This window comes from Protomyctophum bolini, assembly GCF_963924005.1.
Source record: "Protomyctophum bolini genome assembly, chromosome: 18".
In the NCBI taxonomy this organism is placed as follows: domain Eukaryota; kingdom Metazoa; phylum Chordata; class Actinopteri; order Myctophiformes; family Myctophidae; genus Protomyctophum; species Protomyctophum bolini.
In genome coordinates, this window is record NC_137879.1 from 10,442,989 (window position 1) to 10,463,513 (window position 20,525).

General features: G+C 46.6%; 1 protein-coding gene across 2 annotated transcripts in view; it reads left to right on the plus strand.

Moving 5' to 3' along the window:
* The first annotated feature begins 9,879 nt into the window (after positions 1–9,879).
* The window catches only part of adamts14 (ADAM metallopeptidase with thrombospondin type 1 motif, 14), a 90,524-nt gene continuing 79,878 nt past the window's right edge, over positions 9,880–20,525 (plus strand). For both annotated transcript variants that reach the window (XM_080789685.1, XM_080789684.1), the window contains exons 1-2: positions 9,880–10,561; positions 11,332–11,801. In XM_080789685.1, the coding sequence (XP_080645811.1) occupies positions 10,480–10,561; positions 11,332–11,801 (552 nt within the window). In that variant the 5' untranslated portion in view covers positions 9,880–10,479. The remainder of the gene's footprint in view (positions 10,562–11,331; positions 11,802–20,525) is intronic.

Genomic DNA, 20,525 nt, shown 5'->3' on the forward strand with positions numbered 1-20,525 from the left:
GACGATTCAATGCGATTAGGAAACACAGAAGTTAAATTACTGCCGCAGAAGCGAAAACATCGTGAAACTGATGATATGAGGCTAGGGAACTTACGTTGGCCGGTTAAGACTGAGGTTAAGGTTAGATATAGGCAGAGTAATCTAGTAAGAGAGTGTTGACACTATAGCGTTGACTCCCATTCTAACAATGGAATGTGGAAGTGCTCATTCTATCTCAATGGGATAGTTCCAATGTTTGGAACTATAGCCCATAGGCACCCGCTTTGTGGCGAGATCAAAGCGTGTCGCCACTCTCTTACTATTCCACTAGGGACTTCGATATCTCCCCATATGGGGACCGCATGTAATTCAGACAGGGCATTAGTCCGACATCCGTCCGCATGTCGGACTAGCGTCTGCTCCCGTGCTTGCAGTTATGGTTAGGTTAGGAGATGCAGGTGGGCTGTCATGGGCCTATAAACTGAGAGATATTGCAGTAGAGATGTGTGTCCCCATCTTGGGTGCGCCCCTGCACCTTACCCTTTATCCCTAAACGTATTTGCAATATTTTACTATCTTGAAAAATAATTAAAATAGCCGTCGATATCTACTGTACATCGGCACGTTGTGAGCTTGTAGATCGCTATTTGAAATATGTTACAATGTTTTTCAAAACATAAAAAACTGCAAATAAGGGATAAGGGGCTGGCTCTGGTGTGTGGACACGGGTAAAGTCAAAGTCGTACAATTAGTCTCACACGTTACCGCTGTGAGATTTGTTCTCCGCATTTGACTCTTGGAGCCGTGAGCCACAGTGTGCGCCACGCTCGGGAATCATTAGTTGATTTGACCCCCAATCCAACCCATTGATATGCTGAGTGGCAGAGTGCAAAGCGGGGAGGTCATTGGGTCCCATTTTTACAGTCTTTTTTTGACACTCTAACCACAAGGCCACTGTCTGGTATGTAGGCTATAACTCACTGATGGTAGCTTTGGACTTAGTAAAACCGATCCGACTTGGACCGCCTCCCCCCCCCACTAAAACCTACACTAATATCTCATCACCAAAAAGATATAAATGAAAGAAAATAACCGAACTACAAGCTGACGACATATCACAGCGCAATGTGTTGTGAGCTTGTAGATCTGCTATTTTCTGTGAACGTTTTCTCCAGAGTAATAATAACGGATGCCGCTTGCAGGGTTCAAGAAGCGGTTCTAAGCATCTGCGTACGTAGTTTCTGGCCTTGGCTTCATGGCCCCTGAAGTACAGTAAGCTCATATTTCTAATATTTCTGCTAAGGAAGGGGCTTTCTGACCACACACACATTGTGAGCATGGCTGAGGTGCACACACTGCCCCGCTCGGGTTTCTGCCTCTGATAACAGGCGGCCAAATAATTGTCTCTTCCTCCCTCTTCTTCCTCCTTCCTTCCTGGTTATTATGGCATCGTCTTCATCGCTCCAGAAACGCATGGCTAAGCATCCACTCACACATCCGGCCCGCTCTCTCTCTCTCTCTCTCTCTCTCTCTCTCTCTCTGCCTGCTGCCAATGCCAACATCCAGTGGCAGAAGGTAACTAAGTATATTTACTTAAGTACTGTAGCCTACTTAAGTACAATTTTGAGGTACTTTCACCCTTTCAGGTACTTTCATCATTTCCTTTTTTATATACAGTATATACACTTTATGCTTCTCAGAAGCAAATATGTCTACTACCTTGCAGACTTGGATGATTATATTAAAGCATGCCCTGTTTTATGCTTTGTTTTACTATTCAAAAATAGCAGATCTATACGCGCTCACAACGTGTCACGGACTCGCGATGCAACGCGTCGTGAGCTTGTAGATTGGCTGCTTTCTGACAACATTTTTAAACATTTGAGTACAGGTACTTTAAATTCGACAATGCATACTTTTACTCAAATAATTGAATATGGGCATTCTACTTTGTAACAATTGTGGCATTGCTACTTTTACTTAGTAAAAAGAAAAAAAAAGAAGAGAAATCTGGCTACTTCTTCAACCACTGGCCAATATCCAAAGCTGCGGCCGGGTTATCAACGTCGGGGCGGCATACTTTAAACAGAACATAGATGAAGCATTGTATGACTTGAAACACGGTCCATATACAGTAATAAAGAGCTTACGCAGATCAAAAGACAAATCTGCAATGGCTTTTGATGTTGAGAAGTAAAGCCTAAATGAAGAAGAGAGAGAGAAAAAAGAGATGGACCATGGTCACTACTCCTTTCAATAATGGATGACTATGAGAGGATTATGGCCTCCTGAAAGGTACTGGCCGGCACATCAGTGAAGCTTCCGAAGGCTTCTTTGAAAGGCTGATATCCCAGATCATTTCCCATCTTGTAAGTGCAGAGCAGGGCTTATCTGAGGAGTGCGGAAGTTGTAAAGGATTTTATCACGCCGCGCGGTCTATCCTAGATTATTGCAAAAGAACCCCAAGTGGTTCGAGTTTTTTATTAAATGACAGTTTGACGTGTTTTTGTCTTGGTCAAAAATGTCCGGTCGCCTCGGAGGAGTAACCGTGGCCGGTTAAGACTGAGGTTAGGGTTATATATCTACGTGGGCGGTTAAGACTGAGGTTAGGGTTAGCGACCTGCGTGGCCGGTTAAGAGTCAAAACTGAGGTTAGGGTTAGCGACCTGCGTGGCCGGTTAAGAGTCAAAACTGAGGTTAGGGTTAGCGATCTGTGTGGCTGGTTAAGACTAAGGTTAGGGATGGCTACCTACGTGGCCTGTTAAGACTGAGGTTAGGGTTAGCGACCTACGTGGCCTGTTAAGACTGAGGTTAGGGTTAGCGACCTACGTGGCCGGTTGAGACTGAGCTTAGGGTTAGGTTTCTGGTTTAAGGAACAATGACATCCGTCCACCAGTCTGGCAAACCAGTCTGTTTTCCATCCCGGGTCCAGTGCCTGGAAGGTTGGTCGGCCCCAGAGGATGACACCTATATATACTCAGGTGTAATCAATAATAATCTTGCAAGACAATTGTCTCTGAATCATTTCTCATGCCTTAATAACAGCAGATCTACAAGCTCACCACGCGTATATCTGCTACGTACTTACTGAGTGTGGGTAAGTGAGGCTTTAACTCTGATCAGCTCAGAGGAATCTGTAAAAACAACATTGGGATATGGATGGGGGAATGGTGGTGGCAGGAGGTGTGTGTGTGTGTGTGTGTGTGTGTGTGTGTGTGTGTGTGTGTGTGTGTGTGTGTGTGTGTGTGTGTGTGTGTGTGTGTGTGTGTGTGTGTGTGTGTGTGTGTGTGTGTGTGTGTGTGTGTGTGTGTGTGTGTGTGTGTGTGTGTGTGTGTGTGTGTGTGTGTGTGTGTGTGTGTGTGTGTCTGTGTTGGGGGGGGGGGGGCTCTTCAGTTGCAATATGTGGCCAACTTGACTCTGGGGTCAAGATAAGCCCAGGACATGAAGACCCATGGTTGGATGATATGGAGGCCGCCTCCCCCCCCCCCCCCCCTCCACCCCCCTCGCCTTTGAAATGCCTTCCAGACTCATTCAGATACACTCCAACGTGTAACTCAAGCTAGCAGTTCTGAGGGATCCCGAGATTACCGCGCTGGACAAAGGGCCGCATTGAGGAAGGTAAGCGGCTCCAAGGGGATGTAATGAACTTCATGTGAAAAGCTTCCCTCTGGAGATGAGAGAGAGGTACTCTTCCCCCTCCCCGTACTTCTCTTTGATTCCTCCTTGTATGGATGAAGGCAGTGTTACCGACCCCGCTGCTGGAGGAGTGTGCCTGCATGCCTCCAAAACCAGAACCCCTCATCACCAGGGATTTGATCAATTATAAACAGTGCTTCTATAACCAGCTCAGTGGCCTTGTGGTCAGAGTGTCCGCCCCGAGACTGGGAGTATGAGGTTCGATCCCCGGCCGGGTCATACCAAAGACTGTAAAAATGGGACCTATATGACCTCCCTGCTTGGGGAGGTCCCTATACTCCCTGGGACATACTAGCGTCATGTCCAGGGGGTGTACAGTAGCCTACTTGTACACCAAGCTGCCTCACGCTGCAGAAACAGGAGTTGGCTCCTGCCCCTATGGGCCTCGATCATGGCTTGGCAATGAAGCATTATGTTATACTTTAGCTATTGAAAATATCAGATCTACAAGCTCTACAAGCTACGAGCTTTCCGCAATTTACAATTTCCGCAATTTGCACAGCATCCGGTAGGAGGTATAGAACTCCACGGTGTGTGTATAATAGATTTAAACACTCTTTTGTTCCCCTGTCAATCAAAATGCTCAATCAGAGATTGCCGAATGCACTTTACTGACTCAGAGCACCTTTTTGACTAGTTGCACTTTATCAAGGGAATGTGTGCAATATCTCTGTTTTGTGTATGTGGGTGTTTCATGATGTTTTTCCTTTTCGTATGTGAACGTGTCTGTTATTTGTATGCAGCTGTGACTCTGTCTCCAAGACAAATTTCTCCCAAGGGAGACAAATAAAGACAACCTTGAACCTTGAACCTTGAGCATGGCAAATGGTAAATGGTAAATGGTGCATTTATATAGCGCCTTTATCCAAGGCGCTTTACATAGATTGTGCATTACATTCACCCATTCACACACACATTCATACACCGATTGCGGCGGAAGCCATGCAAGGTACCAACCAGCACATCGGGAGCAATTTGGGGTTCAGTGTCTTGCCCAAGGACACTTCGACATGTAGACAGGAGGAGCCGGGATTCAAACCGCCGACCCATGGATCATTGGACGACCTGCTCTACCTCTTGAGCCACAGTCGCCCCCATGGCAGAGAGCAGTGGTTCTCAACTGGGACACACCCCCTCATCTAGAAGTGGAGTTTGGAAGCGCTCGTTGAAAATCACTCAACGGTTCCGGTGTACCACCTGTTTCTAAATTGCACATAATGCAGGAGGCAGCAGGATGTTGTGATATTGAAAACGAGTGCTTCCAAATACTGACACTTGAAAATAATCACCTGCACAGAATCTCTTGACAAAAAGTAACTCATAACATGGTCTATGGTGCATGTTTTATGAAACACATAGAAAGAGGATAATTCAAGCTTTCCGTACAGCTGTAATGTTGGTGAGTTTAAAGTTGTTTAATACAATCAAGTAGGACTTTTCTGTTTGGATGTATGGGCTGTCAAGGCCAGAAAGTAGTTTTTTTGCAACTAGACATTCTCACACATTCTGGGACTTAACTGCTGTGTCTACCTATATTTTCTGCTCTTTGTTGGAAATCCACTTGAGGGCTTTTCTTCGTTGGCAGTCGCATGCAGTCTCATGTTGTTGAAATTGGTAAAGTGATATAGGCTGTATTGCAATCATCTCGCTTTGAGGCCTCAAGTGCTGCACTTTATCTGCACAGAAATATCAACAGATACTGCAGAGTGGAATGTAATGATATGATCAAAGTACTGCAGGATATCTTTTCTCCATTACTTCCTTCGGCGTGTGTGCGTGTGTGCGCGCATGCATGCGTGCCTGCGTGTGTGTGTGTGCGTGTGAGTGTGCGCGGTTTGAGAGCACATTTCCATAGCACAACACCATGCTCTCTCTTTACCGTTTGTGATTATATTTGAGGTGCAGCTGCACATGGTGTGCTCTCCCCCCCCCCCCCCCTCTACACCTATTGCCTTTGCTGAAAATAGTATTTCTACATTGCAGTATTGATATATAATAGGCTACTTTTACTCGAGTCAGAAATGTGAGTAGCCTACTTTTCCCACCACTGCATAATTACCACATGCAGCCTAATACCAATAAACACAGGGCAGAGTCAGTGTACTGTACATACTTATGCCTCTAAATAAGTGTACACTGTGCAGGGCAAGTGAGAGAGAGCTCGCAGGCAGCATGCAACAGAAGAAAATAATGTGTGTGTGTGTGTGTGCGTGTGCATGCGTGCGTGCGTGCGTGCGTGCATGCAGACCTAAACCACAGCCTGTGACTGCGGCTATTCATTTTAGAAGGGGGGAAAAAACAAGGCATCTAATTGAATACTATGCTGTATTGTGGAATGTCACCCAGGCCTTTTGGACATACTACAAAATGAAAAACCCTCTCTCTCTCTCTCTCTCTCTCTCATGGGTCTTTTACGCCGTGGACGGAAAAAAGTGCATAAAAACTTCTTACAAGGCAGTTAATGGTTTTCATCTCTTAATGCTGTGGTTAGTTTCCATTGCTTATTAATGCAGGGCCTTGGACGGCAGTCAAGTCTTCCCCGTTGCTGCGTGATGCCCGTGGGCGATGAATGCATAAAAACCCACACCTGCTCTAACGCAGCGCCGCTGACCGTCCATTCTAAGGAGCATGGAGATGATTATCCTTCAGAGACTGCAGCATCTCTAGGCAATGGGGGAGGTCCTCATAGTCTGAGCCCAGACACACACACACACACACACACACACACACACACACACACATTCATTTTCAAGGACTCCCATACCTCGAAGAGAATGCAAATGGAACCACTAAGAACCAACTAAGACCTTTAAGGAATACAAGAACGTGCACCCCCAATACACACTCGCCCGTGTCATATCCGACCACCTCAGTATTCGTAAAAGTAACCTCAGTAAATATATGCCTTTATCTAATCTTATTCCTGACCGTAACTTCAGTTCAACTATGGGTAAACCTATAACCTTAAGTTATTCCTAAACTTAAGATCAATAAAACTATATGCCGAACCTTAGACTTTAGGGTTAACTTAACCTCAGTAAAACAAATACAAGAATACAAGAACTGCTGAGGTGTGAGTGAAAATGCATGGGGCGAGTGTGTTCCCCACCTTTTAAAGAACCACTGGTCCAAATACCTTTTAGCTCGAAGTCATTTATACGCTCTCAGGGCTGTATTTTGCGTGTCTTAAGTACCAGGTCTTATTACCTAACTTGAGTACACTAAAGACCTGGAGGCGTGATCAGGAGGCTCTTTGGCCACTCAGAATAGCCAAATGGCATTGATCACGCCTCCAGGTCTTTAGTTTACTCAAGTATAGGTAATAAGACCTGGTACTTAAGACACGCAAAATACAGCCCTCAGAGTTATAGACCTAAGGGTCCTTTTATACTCTCTCAGAGTTATAGACCTTAAAGAGTCCATTTGGAACCCCCCTCAAGGAAACCAAGGTTCCCTGGACCCCACTTTAAAGAACCACTGCCCTAGACATTAATTTATTAATTTGGTTGCTGTCGGGCAGAGACTTTTATCTCCATATTATAACCTTTCGTGTTTTGTTCTTTTTGTAAATGAATGTCCTACTTGATCACACTACAACGTCAGACAGAAGCAGCAAAATAAAAGTAGAAGATCAACAAGCTTGTAGCTCTGCTACTTTTGCTATTTTTTAATTAGAATCCTGAAGTAACCGTTTTTTGGACATAAAATATGACGTTTCCACAAGTTCTACAGTACTACAGCCAAGCAGCCCAAAAGCTTAATTAACTCCTTTAGATGGCGATAGGGTGAGAAGTTCAGTCACGCGAGAGAGACTCTGAGTAGAGTCGCTGCTTCTTCGCTTGGAAAGGAGCCAGCTTATAGGTGGTTTGGGCATCTGGTTAGGATGCCTCTCGAGCGTCTCCCTAGGGAGGTCCTCGAGGCACGTCCCACTGGGAGGAGACCCCGGGGCAGACCAAGGATGAGATAGAGGGATTACATCGACTCACTGGCCTTGGAACGCCTCGGGATGCCCCAGGAGGAAGTTATTAATGTTGCTCTAGAGAAGGAAATCTGGAGCTCTCTGGTGGAGCTGTTGCCCCCGCGACCCGACTACGGATAAGCGGGTGAAGATGGATGGATGGATGGATGGATGGATCAAAATGTCATATATGATCCATATTCAATATCTATGGTGTCTGGAATGTGTCCAAGTTGTCATAGTTGATGTGGTGCAGATAGAGATAGGGCTTTTCAGACATTCACAAGGCAAGTTGATCCCATGACCTTTGCTGCGTGTCACTCCCCAGTCCCCATCACTCTCCCCCATTGTCAACTTATACTGTAGGCCAGGGACAAATTAGCCATTGGGCCAGTTGGGCCGCGGCCCAGGGGCCCTTGGCTCCCAGGGGCCCTTCGCGGAAACTGGACCGCGTCGCGCAGTACTGGGTTTGAGGCACTGACAAGGGCCCCTGGAGCCCGGCCTCTAACACCCCCCAGAATGGAGGTCCCCTACTGGGGACCCCTTAAAGTGGGCCCTTTGAGGACCAATTTCAAATGTGTGTGGGCCCCTCCTCTGCTCTGTATTCTCCCTCGGTCTGAGCCTCAAACGCAGCGCAGGCTCCTGGGGGCTGGGGCCCTACAGGCTGGGCGTCAAAGTGGGCCCTTTGAGGACCACTGCTCCACCGTACTGTGAAGCAGTGGTCCTCAAGGGGCCCACTTTGAGAGGTCCCATTGAAGAGGGGCCACAGGCCGCCGGGGGCCTTGAAGGCTGTAAGTTAATGGGAGTCACTCCCACCCCGTCCCTGACCACCAGGAATTATAGGTATATCCTGAAGCTATAAAGACTAGAAATATAATGGATTATTATGTTGATTACTTGTTTCAGGCAGATTTGCAAATATTAATATGTTGTTGCCTCAAAATGCTCAAATATATTATGAATAATTAAATATAGTGATTTTTTTTGTGCAGCACCAAAAACTTTATAGGCTATCATCACTTATTACTTTAAATAAATGTTGTCATAATTGTTGAGAAAATTACATATTTTGTATTTGTATTTTGTTACCCTTATTGGCCTTGGGCCTTAGTGAAATGAATAAAATTATTTGTTATCATTAATGCAGTAGAAGCTCAAAATCAAGCTGTTAAGCTGACATACTAAGGTGATGTGGTGATAATTTATATTATTAATAAATTGTGGACGGTTAACCACATTTTATTTTGATATACCTGCCTGCTACCTATAGTACTACCGTCTACACTAACTCATGTGACCCCTGCATCCGGCTGTGTTTTGTCCAATCAGATTTGTGACTGCATTGAGGCGGGGCGTTTTTCAATTTGGTTTACGTTTGTTTTGTAAGATTTGAGACATAGACAAATTAAGACAATATGCCGGCGAGCGGTTCTTCCAAGAGGAAAGCTAAAAAGATTAAGGATGCGAAGACTGCTAAATTACTGAAAAAGGTTCCATTGATTTCAAACTTCTTTCTTAAACCACCACATGAAGACGCAGACAGCGAGTCCGACGAGACAGGTGATGCTGCTGCTGCTCCTGGGACTAGCAATAGCACTGATGCTAATGCTAACGTTGTCAACCAGGGCGAGGCAAGTGGTGAAGTGTAGGCCTACACTATCTGATAAAGGCAGAACAATACCTCAAAATTGCAGCCAGTATACTTACAGGTAGTAGGACAACATTTAAGCGTAAATTCAAAATATATTCATAATATATTATTTAGCCTTTTCCCCTCTCTATCAGCCACATTATAATTGTGCTGGGGTGTTTTCCTGAAATACACATCCCTCTGGCTGTATTCTGGGCTTACTTTAGTATACTTTCCACCTCCTGGCCAAAGGGGGAGAAGGTATATACCGGTATGCCTGCCCTGCTCAGACCTCATAACTCTAGTATGGCCCTGCACAGTCAGACAGAGTAGTGGAGTATAGCCTAAAATTCAAGCTCGTCGTACGGCCGTGTCGTGGGCCCGGCTGCCGCGACGCGTTGTGAGCTTGTAGATCGGGGCCATTTTTCGGCCGCTCTGGCACCATGCACCACCGTCGTACGAGCGAGGTATATACACGGGAAGCTTTTTAAGTTGTGTGTGGAGTTGCAGCATAGCAGGCCAGTCAGTAAACTGCAGCCCTGCTGCGCGGCAGATGTTTCATCGTACGGGGACAGTCTGTCTCCCTAGACTGCATCTCAACCGTTAGATTTTTTTCTGTTTTTCCATTCCCCCCCCCCCAACTTCAGCTCAGCTGGTTTCGTGTGTGTATATCTTGTGTTGTGTGTGTCTGTCTTGTTCCCCCCACCCTCATTATTTTCTTTAGTCTTAAAATAATAAAACAACTGGACTACTACCTCTCCAAAAAAAACTATCGCTTTTTTAATACGCGTTGCAGTTGTCGTCATCAGCACCCGAGGGTTTTCTCTCTCTCTCTCTCTCTCTCTCCTCCATGGATGGGGCTGTATCCACCACACTATCCAGTGCAACAGTGGCCACAGCAAGACTAATAATAATATGCAGCAACTTTCTTTTTTGTTGTCGTTGAATATCGTGATCCCGGCGTCAGCTTTTCGTTCAGATTCAGAAGAATGCTTGACCGCTTCGCTGAAGTTCAAGACTGTTACTAAAGTTCTCACACAGGACTGACTGACTCCACTGCGGTGTTTCAGTAGGAGGTGGAGTGAGTGAGAGAGAGAGAGAGAGAGAGAGAGTGAGTGAGTCCGTTCGTTCCTCTCAAAAAGTTTTACAATAGCAAAAAGGAAAGTCCAACTCTCCGCCGCCGAAGTGGCAGCTCTCTCCGCACTATAGCCCTCGCTATGGATTGTATGTATTTATTGGTGTACTTATTGTCACTCGGTCTGCTGTTTTTGGATCATAAACACGCCGCAGAGTCGCATGGTGAGTCATTCATATTTTCTCTCTCTCTCGTTTCATTTTCATACTCACTCACTCACTCACTGCCATGGGACGATATAACTACTAAAGGCATCAGCCTCTTTGTAGCAGAACTATCTAGTGGTATGCATACCGGCAACTGTCTTGCATAGCCTACTGGCTGCTGCATAGCCTGACTGTGGCTGCATACAGGAATGACAAAGTAGCCTATAGTCTGCTCATGGTGAATTTGGATAGCATACAGTAAGTGTTGGTCAACTAAACCTTTATGGTGTGTACGTGTGTGTGTGCGCGTGTGTATATATATATATATATATATAACTTAATTACTTCAGTATAAGTTTTGCACATGTGCACTTTGTTTTGTTTCAAATTCAGCCACAATGTAAATATCAAGTTCAGTCAAGATGACCCCCCCTCCACACACACACACACACACACACACACACACGTCACACACGCACACGCGCACAACACATCTGCCTACTAAACTATATTTATAGTGGTTCTTTAAGTAAGTATAGTGCAGGTTCTTTTGACCTCATATAGGCCTATAGCCATGTGTGTGTGCATGTGTATACCAGTATACAGGTGAGTGGCCACCACACTGGTCTGTGAATGAATGATGGCGATTCTCACTGAACTGCGCCGTCCCGTCTATCTGTCTGTCCCTGTCCCGTCTATCTGTCTGTCCCTGTCCCATCTATCTGTCTGTCCCTCCTCACTGAACTGCGTGGTCCTATAGATCTATCTATCTGTCTGTCCCTCCTCAGAAAAACTCTCTGGAAAGTTAAGTGAATATGGACTCATCGTGCCGTTCAGCACAGACTCTCGTGGACGCTACATCTCCCACGTGGTGTCCGGGAGCGCAGGTGGCGCCGCGTCAGCCCCTGACAGCACCGGCACCGGCACCGGCGCCGGTACGGGCACCGACACTCACTCCAGCACCAGCAGCAGCAGAAGGGTTGCCCGCAGTGCCCCTCAGATGCCCTCCTCCTCCTCCTCCAACCGGTCAACCGGCGGTCAACAGCAGCACTTGTTTTTCAACGTCACCGTGTTCGGCGTGGAGCTCCACCTGCGCCTGAGGGCCAACCGGCGGCTGGTGGCGCCGGGCGCCGTGGTGGAGTGGCAGGAGGACTTCCAGCGGAGGGGCCAGGAGCACATCCACGGGGACTGCGTCTTCACGGGGGACGTGTCGGACATGCCCCAGGCCTCGGTGGCCATCAGCAACTGTGACGGACTGGTAAGTTGTTCCAGCTTTTATAAGTGACCACCCGGGACGGTTCCCGAGGCCGTGTTGAGTTGACCACCACTTGTGAGCAGTGGTGGTCCTCAAAGTGGGGTTGTTGAGGTGGGTTCAAGCCAAGGGGGGGGGGTCCCCTGCAGTTATAGTAACCAAATGGACCAAATGGACCCCTACAGATCTGTAATTCTGGTTCCATGTGTGTACAGTAACACGTATGGAACCAAATGGACCTGTATACACTTACACTGTCAGAGCTACAGTATGGGCATTGTCCATCGAACCACTGCAATGGAGTGTGGGTTCAACAGGTAGAAATATGACAATTAAAAGTCTTTCACACTTTGGTATGATGATGTCAGCTTGAATGGCAGGTTGTTGTTGTTATTATTATTATTATTATAACCGCTGTACAGCTATACTCTAGTCTGCATATCCAGTAAGTCCTGCACGGTAGCCACTGTTCTAAGCCGGCCGGCCCACTGCATGCTTTTTGCTCTCCTTCTTACCGACACTTATGTAAGACACTCATCTTAAAAAGTAACCTGACGCTCTCGCACATGCATGCTCCCCCCCCCCCCCCCCACACACACACACACACACATGCATGGGCCCCCACATATTGGCATCGGCAGTGATGGCTCAGCAAGCATCACACATTGTACTGTACCTCTCTCTCTCTCTTTCTCTCTCTCTCTCTCTCTCTCTGCACTGCGTGGTTGCAGTGGCCGGCCACACACACGCACACGCACACGCACACGCAAACGCACACACACACACACACACACACACACACACACACACACACACACACACACACACACACACACACACACACTCCAGTAGCTTCAACTCTGAATGCCTGCTTAGTGCTTACAGACATCTATTAGGATCCTCCAACATTGATAAACAAGCAACAAGCCTGCCTGGTCTATGGTCCTCTGTAGACTAGAGGACCATAGTAGCCCCCTCAATTCCCAACATGCACTTCTTTGCAGCGGTCAATGGGGACTATCTGTATCTGTCGCAAAGGGCAGGGCCAGTCGATGCACTTGATGGGCTGACCCTGCTCTGCCAGCGTAGTAGAGTGATCAATGCTTCGGCCTGGTTTAGTGTTGAGCCTGTAGATGTGCTATACTTCTTTTTTGGTCACAATCCTGACCAGTTGTTAACAGATGCGTGGGATGGGGATTGAAGATGCCCTTCTGACCTTTTTTGGGAGCTTTTAAGTCCTCTCCCACAAAAAAACAAAGGAGTGAACATGCGTGTCCAGTTTTAATCACCGCACTCTGGCCGCTCAACTAACTGCAAACGTCACAGTTTGTGTGGCAGCATTGTGACTTTGTTATAGCGGTCTGCCTGATAGAGTGAGTAAACAGTAAACACCTGCTGCTTTCATGGGTTCAAGTTCTCAGTCGCCAAATGACAGATTGTCCATAAAAGCCAAAATGTCTTTGATGGAAGCATATTGTGCAGCAAATAATAGCCGATCTACAAACCCTATACTGTGCTCCTTTCATGCTGTTTCACAGATCTCATTTTTAGGACAGGCCCACACAAAAAGTTTCAGTTGATCCAAAGTAGCCGATCTACAAGCTCACAATACAGCGTGCAATGAGATGCGGTGTCAGCACATGCAGTAGGGTGGCTATTTTCACTATATTCTGAAACTCTTCACATCATATAATGACATGCCCATAATAGTGTGCGACGACTAGTAATTGATTGTTTTATTAAAGGATCAAAGATTCGTTTTCCGTAATCGGTAAGAAAATGATTAGCTCGATTAGCTGTTGCACCCTATTTGTGAACTCAATGATCCGTGTGTGTGTGTGTGTGTGTGTGTGTGTGTGTGTGTGTGTGTGTGTGTGTGTGTGTGTGTGTGTGTGTGTGCGTGCGTGCGTGCATAACCGCGCGGGTGTGTGCGCATGTCTGTGTGTGTGCGTGCGTGCGGGACAGTCGAGCTCTTTGTACCACTGTTTACATCAGAGAGAAACAACAGCGTTGACCTCAACGCTGCCATTGTTACCCCTCACCAACACTGCATGGAGATGTTTTAGAAGCTTTGCCCTCTGTAACCTGAAGTCTCCTCATGTGACCTAGACCCCCCCCATCACCAGTGGTGGGAAGTAACAATACATTTACTTGAGTACTGTACTTAAGTACAATTTTAAGGTATTTGTACTTATTGTATTTCCAATTTCCAATACTTTTTCTTCTACTCCACTACAGTACATCTCAGAGGCAAATGTGGTACTTTTACTTACTTACTTACTGTCTGGTTACTTTGATTATTATTACAAAACATACATTAGCCTACATTAAACACTTCAGCCCTAGTATATACCTTTGAAAATAGCCAATCTACAAGCTCACAATGCGTACTGTAGGCCTATATAAAAATACTTACATTTGAAAACTTGTAATTGGACATTCTGCATGTTATCGTGAGTACTTTCTACTTTTGGTACATTTTGATGCCAATACTTTGGTACTTTTACTCAATTACATTTTGAAATTCGGACTATTTCTACAGGACATTGCATCATTTATACTTGGTTTAACCCATTTAGATCTGAATCCGATTAAAAAAAAATGGCTTATTTTCTTTTTTTCTGAATCGAATTTGAATGGAAATATTTCATAAATGGCAGATCTACAAGATCATAACGCGTCGCAAAGCAATGTGATGGGTATGAGACGGTGTGCGCGGTGGCATCGGTTTGTGTCTGTAGTGATAAGTTGAACTGAGGCGGTGTGCGCGGTGGCATCGGTTTGTGTCTGTAGTTATAAGTTGAACTGAGACGGTGTGCGCGGTGGCATCGGTTTGTGTCTGTAGTAATAAGTTGAACTGAGGCGGTGTGCGCGGTGGCATCGGTTTGTGTCTGTAGTAATAAGTTGAACTGAGGTGGTGTGCGCGGTGGCATCGGTTTGTGTCTGTAGTAATAAGTTGAACTGAGACGGCGTGCGCGGTGGCATCGGTTTGTGTCTGTAGTAATAAGTTGAACTGAGGCGGTGTGCGCGGTGGCATCGGTTTGTGTCTGTAGTAATAAGTTGAACTGAGGCGGTGTGAGCGGTGGCATCGGTTTGTGTCTGTAGTAATAAGTTGAACTGAGGTGGTGTGCGCGGTGGCATCGGTTTGTGTCTGTAGTAATAAGTTGAACTGAGGCGGTGTGCGCGGTGGCATCGGTTTGTGTCTGTAGTAATAAGTTGAACTGAGACGGTGCAGTGCGCGGTGGCATCGGTTTGTGTCTGTAGTAATACGTTGAACTGAGGTGGTGTGCGCGGTGGCATCGGTTTGTGTCTGTAGTAATAAGTTGAACTGAGACGGTGTGAGCGGTGGCATCGGTTTGTGTCTGTAGTAATAAGTTGAACTGAGACGGTGTGCGCGGTGGCATCGGTTTGTGTCTGTAGTAATAAGTTGAACTGAGACGGTGTGAGCGGTGGCATCGTTTTGTGTCTGTAGTAATAAGTTGAACTGAGGCGGTGTGCGCGGTGGCATCGGTTTGTGTCTGTAGTAATAAGTTGAACTGAGGCGGTGTGCGCGGTGGCATCGGTTTGTGTCTGTAGTAATAAGTTGAAGTGAGACGGTGTGAGCGGTGGCATCGGTTTGTGTCTGTAGTAATAAGTTGAACTGAGACGGTGCAGTGCGCGGTGGCATCGGTTTGTGTCTGTAGTAATAAGTTGAACTGAGGCGGTGTGCGCGGTGGCATCGGTTTGTGTCTGTAGTAATAAGTTGAACTGAGGCGGTGTGCGCGGTGGCATCGGTTTGTGTCTGTAGTAATAAGTTGAACTGAGGCGGTGTGCGCGGTGGCATCGGTTTGTGTCTGTAGTAATAAGTTGAACTGAGACGGTGTGCGCGGTGGCATCGGTTTGTGTCTGTAGTAATAAGTTGAACTGAGGCGGTGTGCGCGGTGGCATCGGTTTGTGTCTGTAGTGATAAGTTGAACTGAGGCGGTGTGCGCGGTGGCATCGGTTTGTGTCTGTAGTAATAAGTTGAACTGAGACGCTGTGCGCGGTGGGATCGGTTTGTGTCTGTAGTAATAAGTTGAACTGAGAAGCTGTGCGCGGTGGGATCGGTTTGTGTCTGTAGTAATAAGTTGAACTGAGACGCTGTGCGCGGTGGGATCGGTTTGTGTCTGTAGTAATAAGTGTGAACTGAGGCGGTGTGAGCGGTGGCATCGGTTTGTGTCTGTAGTAATAAGTTGAACTGAGGCGGTGGCATCGGTTTGTGTCTGTAGTAATAAGTTGAACTGAGGCGGTGTGCGCGGTGGCATCGGTTTGTGTCTGTAGTAATAAGTTGAACTGAGGCGGTGTGCGCGGTGGCATCGGTTTGTGTCTGTAGTAATAAGTTGAACTGAGGCGGTGTGCGCGGTGGCATCGGTTTGTGTCTGTAGTAATAAGTTGAACTGAGGCGGTGTGCGCGGTGGCATCGGTTTGTGTCTGTAGTAATAAGTTGAACTGAGGCGGTGTGAGCGGTGGCATCAGTTTGTGTCTGTAGTAATAAGTTGAACTGAGACGGTGCAGTGCGCGGTGGCATCGGTTTGTGTCTGTAGTAATAAGTTGAACTGAGGCGGTGTGAGCGGTGGCATCGGTTTGTGTCTGTAGTAATAAAGCAGAGTGATAGGAGGAGACTAGAGCACAATGCTTTTGTTGTCTACTCTAATCACAAAGTAATTTCCTGAAAGGCTATAGAGTGTATCTCCCCCCCCCCCGCGCCCCCTGAAATCCAATCCCGATCCAAAGAAATCATGTATTCACCTGCAAATATAGCGATATCAAACGGTATATCAAATATTTGCATACTCACTCTGTTTCATCATGACGGCAGAAAGGGGAACTTTTGCCATTACTTTTTTTTAATTTGTTAGCACATCTCCCACCCAATCACGCCAGCCAATCTTATTTGCATAAGAGGGGCACCTGAACCGTGAAGTGTAGTGTGAGAATAAGTGTGAGATCCACTGGCCTACAGGCTGTTTGCAGCAATAGAGAGAGAGAGAGAGAGAGAGAGAGAGCGTGTGATGAATTTTGTTGCCGTCGGGCTCAAACCTTTAAAACCGTTCATTTTTCTAAGGCCTCCTATGCCCAGCTTTGTCTGTTTGTGTGAACACAAACACGATGATTTGATTGGCTGGTCACCCCATAGCGATTATTTGATTGGCAAGAAAGCGCCTATAGAGCTTCCTGGTTTTTCCTGGTTTTTAACAGCTGGTGGTTGGAAATGACGCGTGCGCGCGGCTGCAACTTGACGTGTCGGCATAAAAATGGAAACGGAAAAGCGGTTGCCCTGACATCGACGGTATGAAGGTGTTGTGTTGTCCAGTTCAAATCTGCCGCTGAACCAATGCTGGGCCGGCAACACTTTGGAGAAAAGTGTCGCCAGTCTGCTTAAGTGCTTTATTGTAACCGACTTTAGGCTTGTTTTACTGTGTAGTGGCTTGTAGTTTGTGGGTTGCTTATTTGGGGGTTCATGTTCCTAAATGTTGTTCACAGCAGTGCTTCTCAAACATCAGGACCACCAAAATATTCCCTAGATTGGTGTTTTTAAAACCGATCTACAAGCCTGTTGTGAGGGTGTAGGTCGTCTATTAACTGATGTATAATAGGTTTAAATTGGTCAAACCTATCTTGATGCTTTATTAATAAACTGTGTGTGTGTGTGTGTGTGTGTGTGTGTGTGTGTGTGTGTGTGTGTGTGTGTGTGTGTGTGTGTGTGTGGCATGTGCATATAGTGTGCACTCACGCCTGCTAATGTGGCCTTAAGTTGCTTCTTTTGGGTTGGTCAGACGGGGGACTGTATTTTGCGTGTCTTAAGTACCAGGTCTTATTACTTAACTTGAGTAAACTAAAGACCTGGAGGCGTGATCAATGCCATTTGTCTATTCTGAGTGGCGAAAGAGCATTGATCACGCCTCCAGCTCTTTCGTTTACTCAAGTTAAGTAATAAGACCTGGTACTTAAGACACGCAAAATACAGCCCCCTGGCCTCTTGTGTCTCTGGGTGGGAAGCAGTGCTGTTATTAGTGGGCACGGACAATGATCAATGATCTTCTTCACGTTTGGAGATAAGACTCCAGTTGGCTCCCCTGTTGGTGCACGTGTCACCTGCATCCTGCAAGCCTGCAAGCAGTAGAACTGCTCTGATTCTAGTAGCAGTATACTGTAGGCAGCACAATGCACTTTATTATGACTTATTTGGTTAACTAGAGCAGTGTCCGTTGAGCACTGGCCTACTTTGAACGATGCAAGTTGGAAATGCGTGCTCCACCCAATTTATGGGTGGGGCATGAACAGGCCAGGCAATTGATGTCAGAACAGGCCAGCTCCATATATGGAGATCTAGGGACGATCAGGTGTTTAAAGTGGTTTAAAGGGGACCCCCACACCAGACCCACAAGAACCAGTGGTTTAAAGGGGACCCCCACACCAGACCCACAAGAACCAGTGGTTTAAAGGGGACCCCCACACCAGACCCACAAGAACGCACCCAGGGTGAACCAGTGGTTTAAAGGGGACCCCCACACCAGACCCACAAGAACACACCCAGGGTGAACCAGTGGTTTAAAGGGGACCCCCACACCAGACCCACAAGAACGCACCCAGGGTGCCGGCCTGATTCCGCCCCGCGTCCGAAACGGTTGAGAATTGACAGAGTTGTGGGGGGGTCCCTCTACTGTACCCTCTACTGTACTTACTGTCACTGTACTGTACTGGCACACCCAAAATCAACATATATACAGTTAATATGTGCGTGTGTGTTTGTGTGTGTGTGTGTGTGTGTGTTAGGTTGCGCACATGAAAACAACCATGCTGTTTTCGTGCTCAGACACACCCACCCCAGCCAGCCAAACACATAACTCCAAATTTAACTAAATTATACCAAAAAACTAACTTTTCCGTTTCCGACAGTGCCTGCGAGGCATGTCTCCTCCTGTGGCACTTCACTTCCAAAGGGCCTTTTCTTTCAACTCACAGAGCTCAAGGTTTGACAGGGCTGTAGGACGTGGGGGGGAATCACCCCCCCCCCCCCCCCCCCCGAACAATATGGACCATGTGTTGCCTTGGGCCGTAGCCAACGTAAACACGGACGTGTCTGCGCTTGCGGTTTTTATTTTCTTCAGAGGAGTATTTTGTCAGCTCCTCCAGCATAGGCAAATTATTTAGTCTGCAGAGATGTGCGCCTGATGTGTGTGTGTGTGTGTGTGTGAGCGACGGGCAGAGATCACAGCTCTGATGTGTGTGGTGCGCTTGATGAGATGGAGGTAGAGTAGAGTGTGTGTGTGTGTGTGTGTGTGTGTGTGTGTGTGTGTGTGTGTGCACGTGCGATGAGATGGAGGTATTGTTGTGTGTGTGTGTGTGTGCTTGATGAGATGGAGGTAGTGTTGTGTGTGTGTGTGTGTGTGTGTGTGTGTGTGTGTGTGTGTGCTTGATGAGATGGAGGTAAAGTGCAGGAGACAACTGATGATCTCTAGATGAAAGTGGGTGCCAGATTGAAAGCGTGGCTCACGTGCAGACTAGAGGAGGAACATCCGATGCGGGAAGACACTTGGCGGCTATAAACTATAAAGTTATACTTGGTTCGCGAGTGAGGGTGTCGTCACGCAACCGAAAATAGTAGATCGGCTATATATTCCAGGCACGCGACACAGGGCGCGCCGTCGCAGGCCCAAAATAGCCGATCTACAAGCTCATCGCAAGTTTCAAATGCTTCCGTCTGAATGCTTATAAAGCGGATATTATCTGACTCTCTCCCCACTTAGTTCCGCTCAGTCTTCGCAGCCGTGAGTCGTGTAAATGTTAATAACTCGGTGTAAATCATAAGTCAAATTCCTATTCCAGTATTTGAAAATAGCAGATATATACTGTATATATATATATACTTCTTCCACCGTACTGTAACTTTCTTCCAGCATTACTGGCTGTGACTCTGTGGACTCTGCTGTGCTGTGCAGCGGCATGCCAGAGCCTTATTCCCACAGAGACGAGAGACAGAGAGAGAGAGAGAGAGAGAGAGAGACATCCTCTCTCTGCTAGGGTGGTATGATGACATCACATCAGCGCCGCATGCAGTAACAGATCATTACGTGATCTTTGGTCCCCTGCCATGTGCCCAGAGGAGCAACACTGCCTCATCCTCTGGCATCCCAGCACATATCATCATGCCAGATAGGACATGCCACATGCAGAATACACTGTCTATCGCCCGGTCTAAAGGTCCCTAAGCCTCTTAAACTGGATGGCCTTTGGATATATATATATGTCTGTCGTCGAGGTGGAACGGAACTCATATTATGATGTCCCAAAACGGTTTACTTTTTCCGGATTCAATTTCGAAAGTATCAAAATCGGCAGATGGACGAGCTTGAGACGCGTCGCGGCTCTGCTATACTTTTGATACTTGTTGTGTGTGACGCTGTATAGTACTGTATGTACAGTATAGGGCAGTGGTTTCCAACCAGTGGTCCGGGGACCACCAGTGGTCCTTGAGGAAGTGTACAATGAAACCAAATGGTGGGTCCATTTGGTTTCATTTTACGCTCTCAAGAGTTAAATTATTGTTAAACACCTGCATTATTCGACATAATTTATTTGATCAACGTCTGCCATATCTCGTATAATGGTACCATATTATCAATGCAGCATCATGCATCAATCTTATCCAACCATAACAAAATATTCTTTAGGTTTTTTTTTGAGTATCGATACTTTTACTTAAAGTAA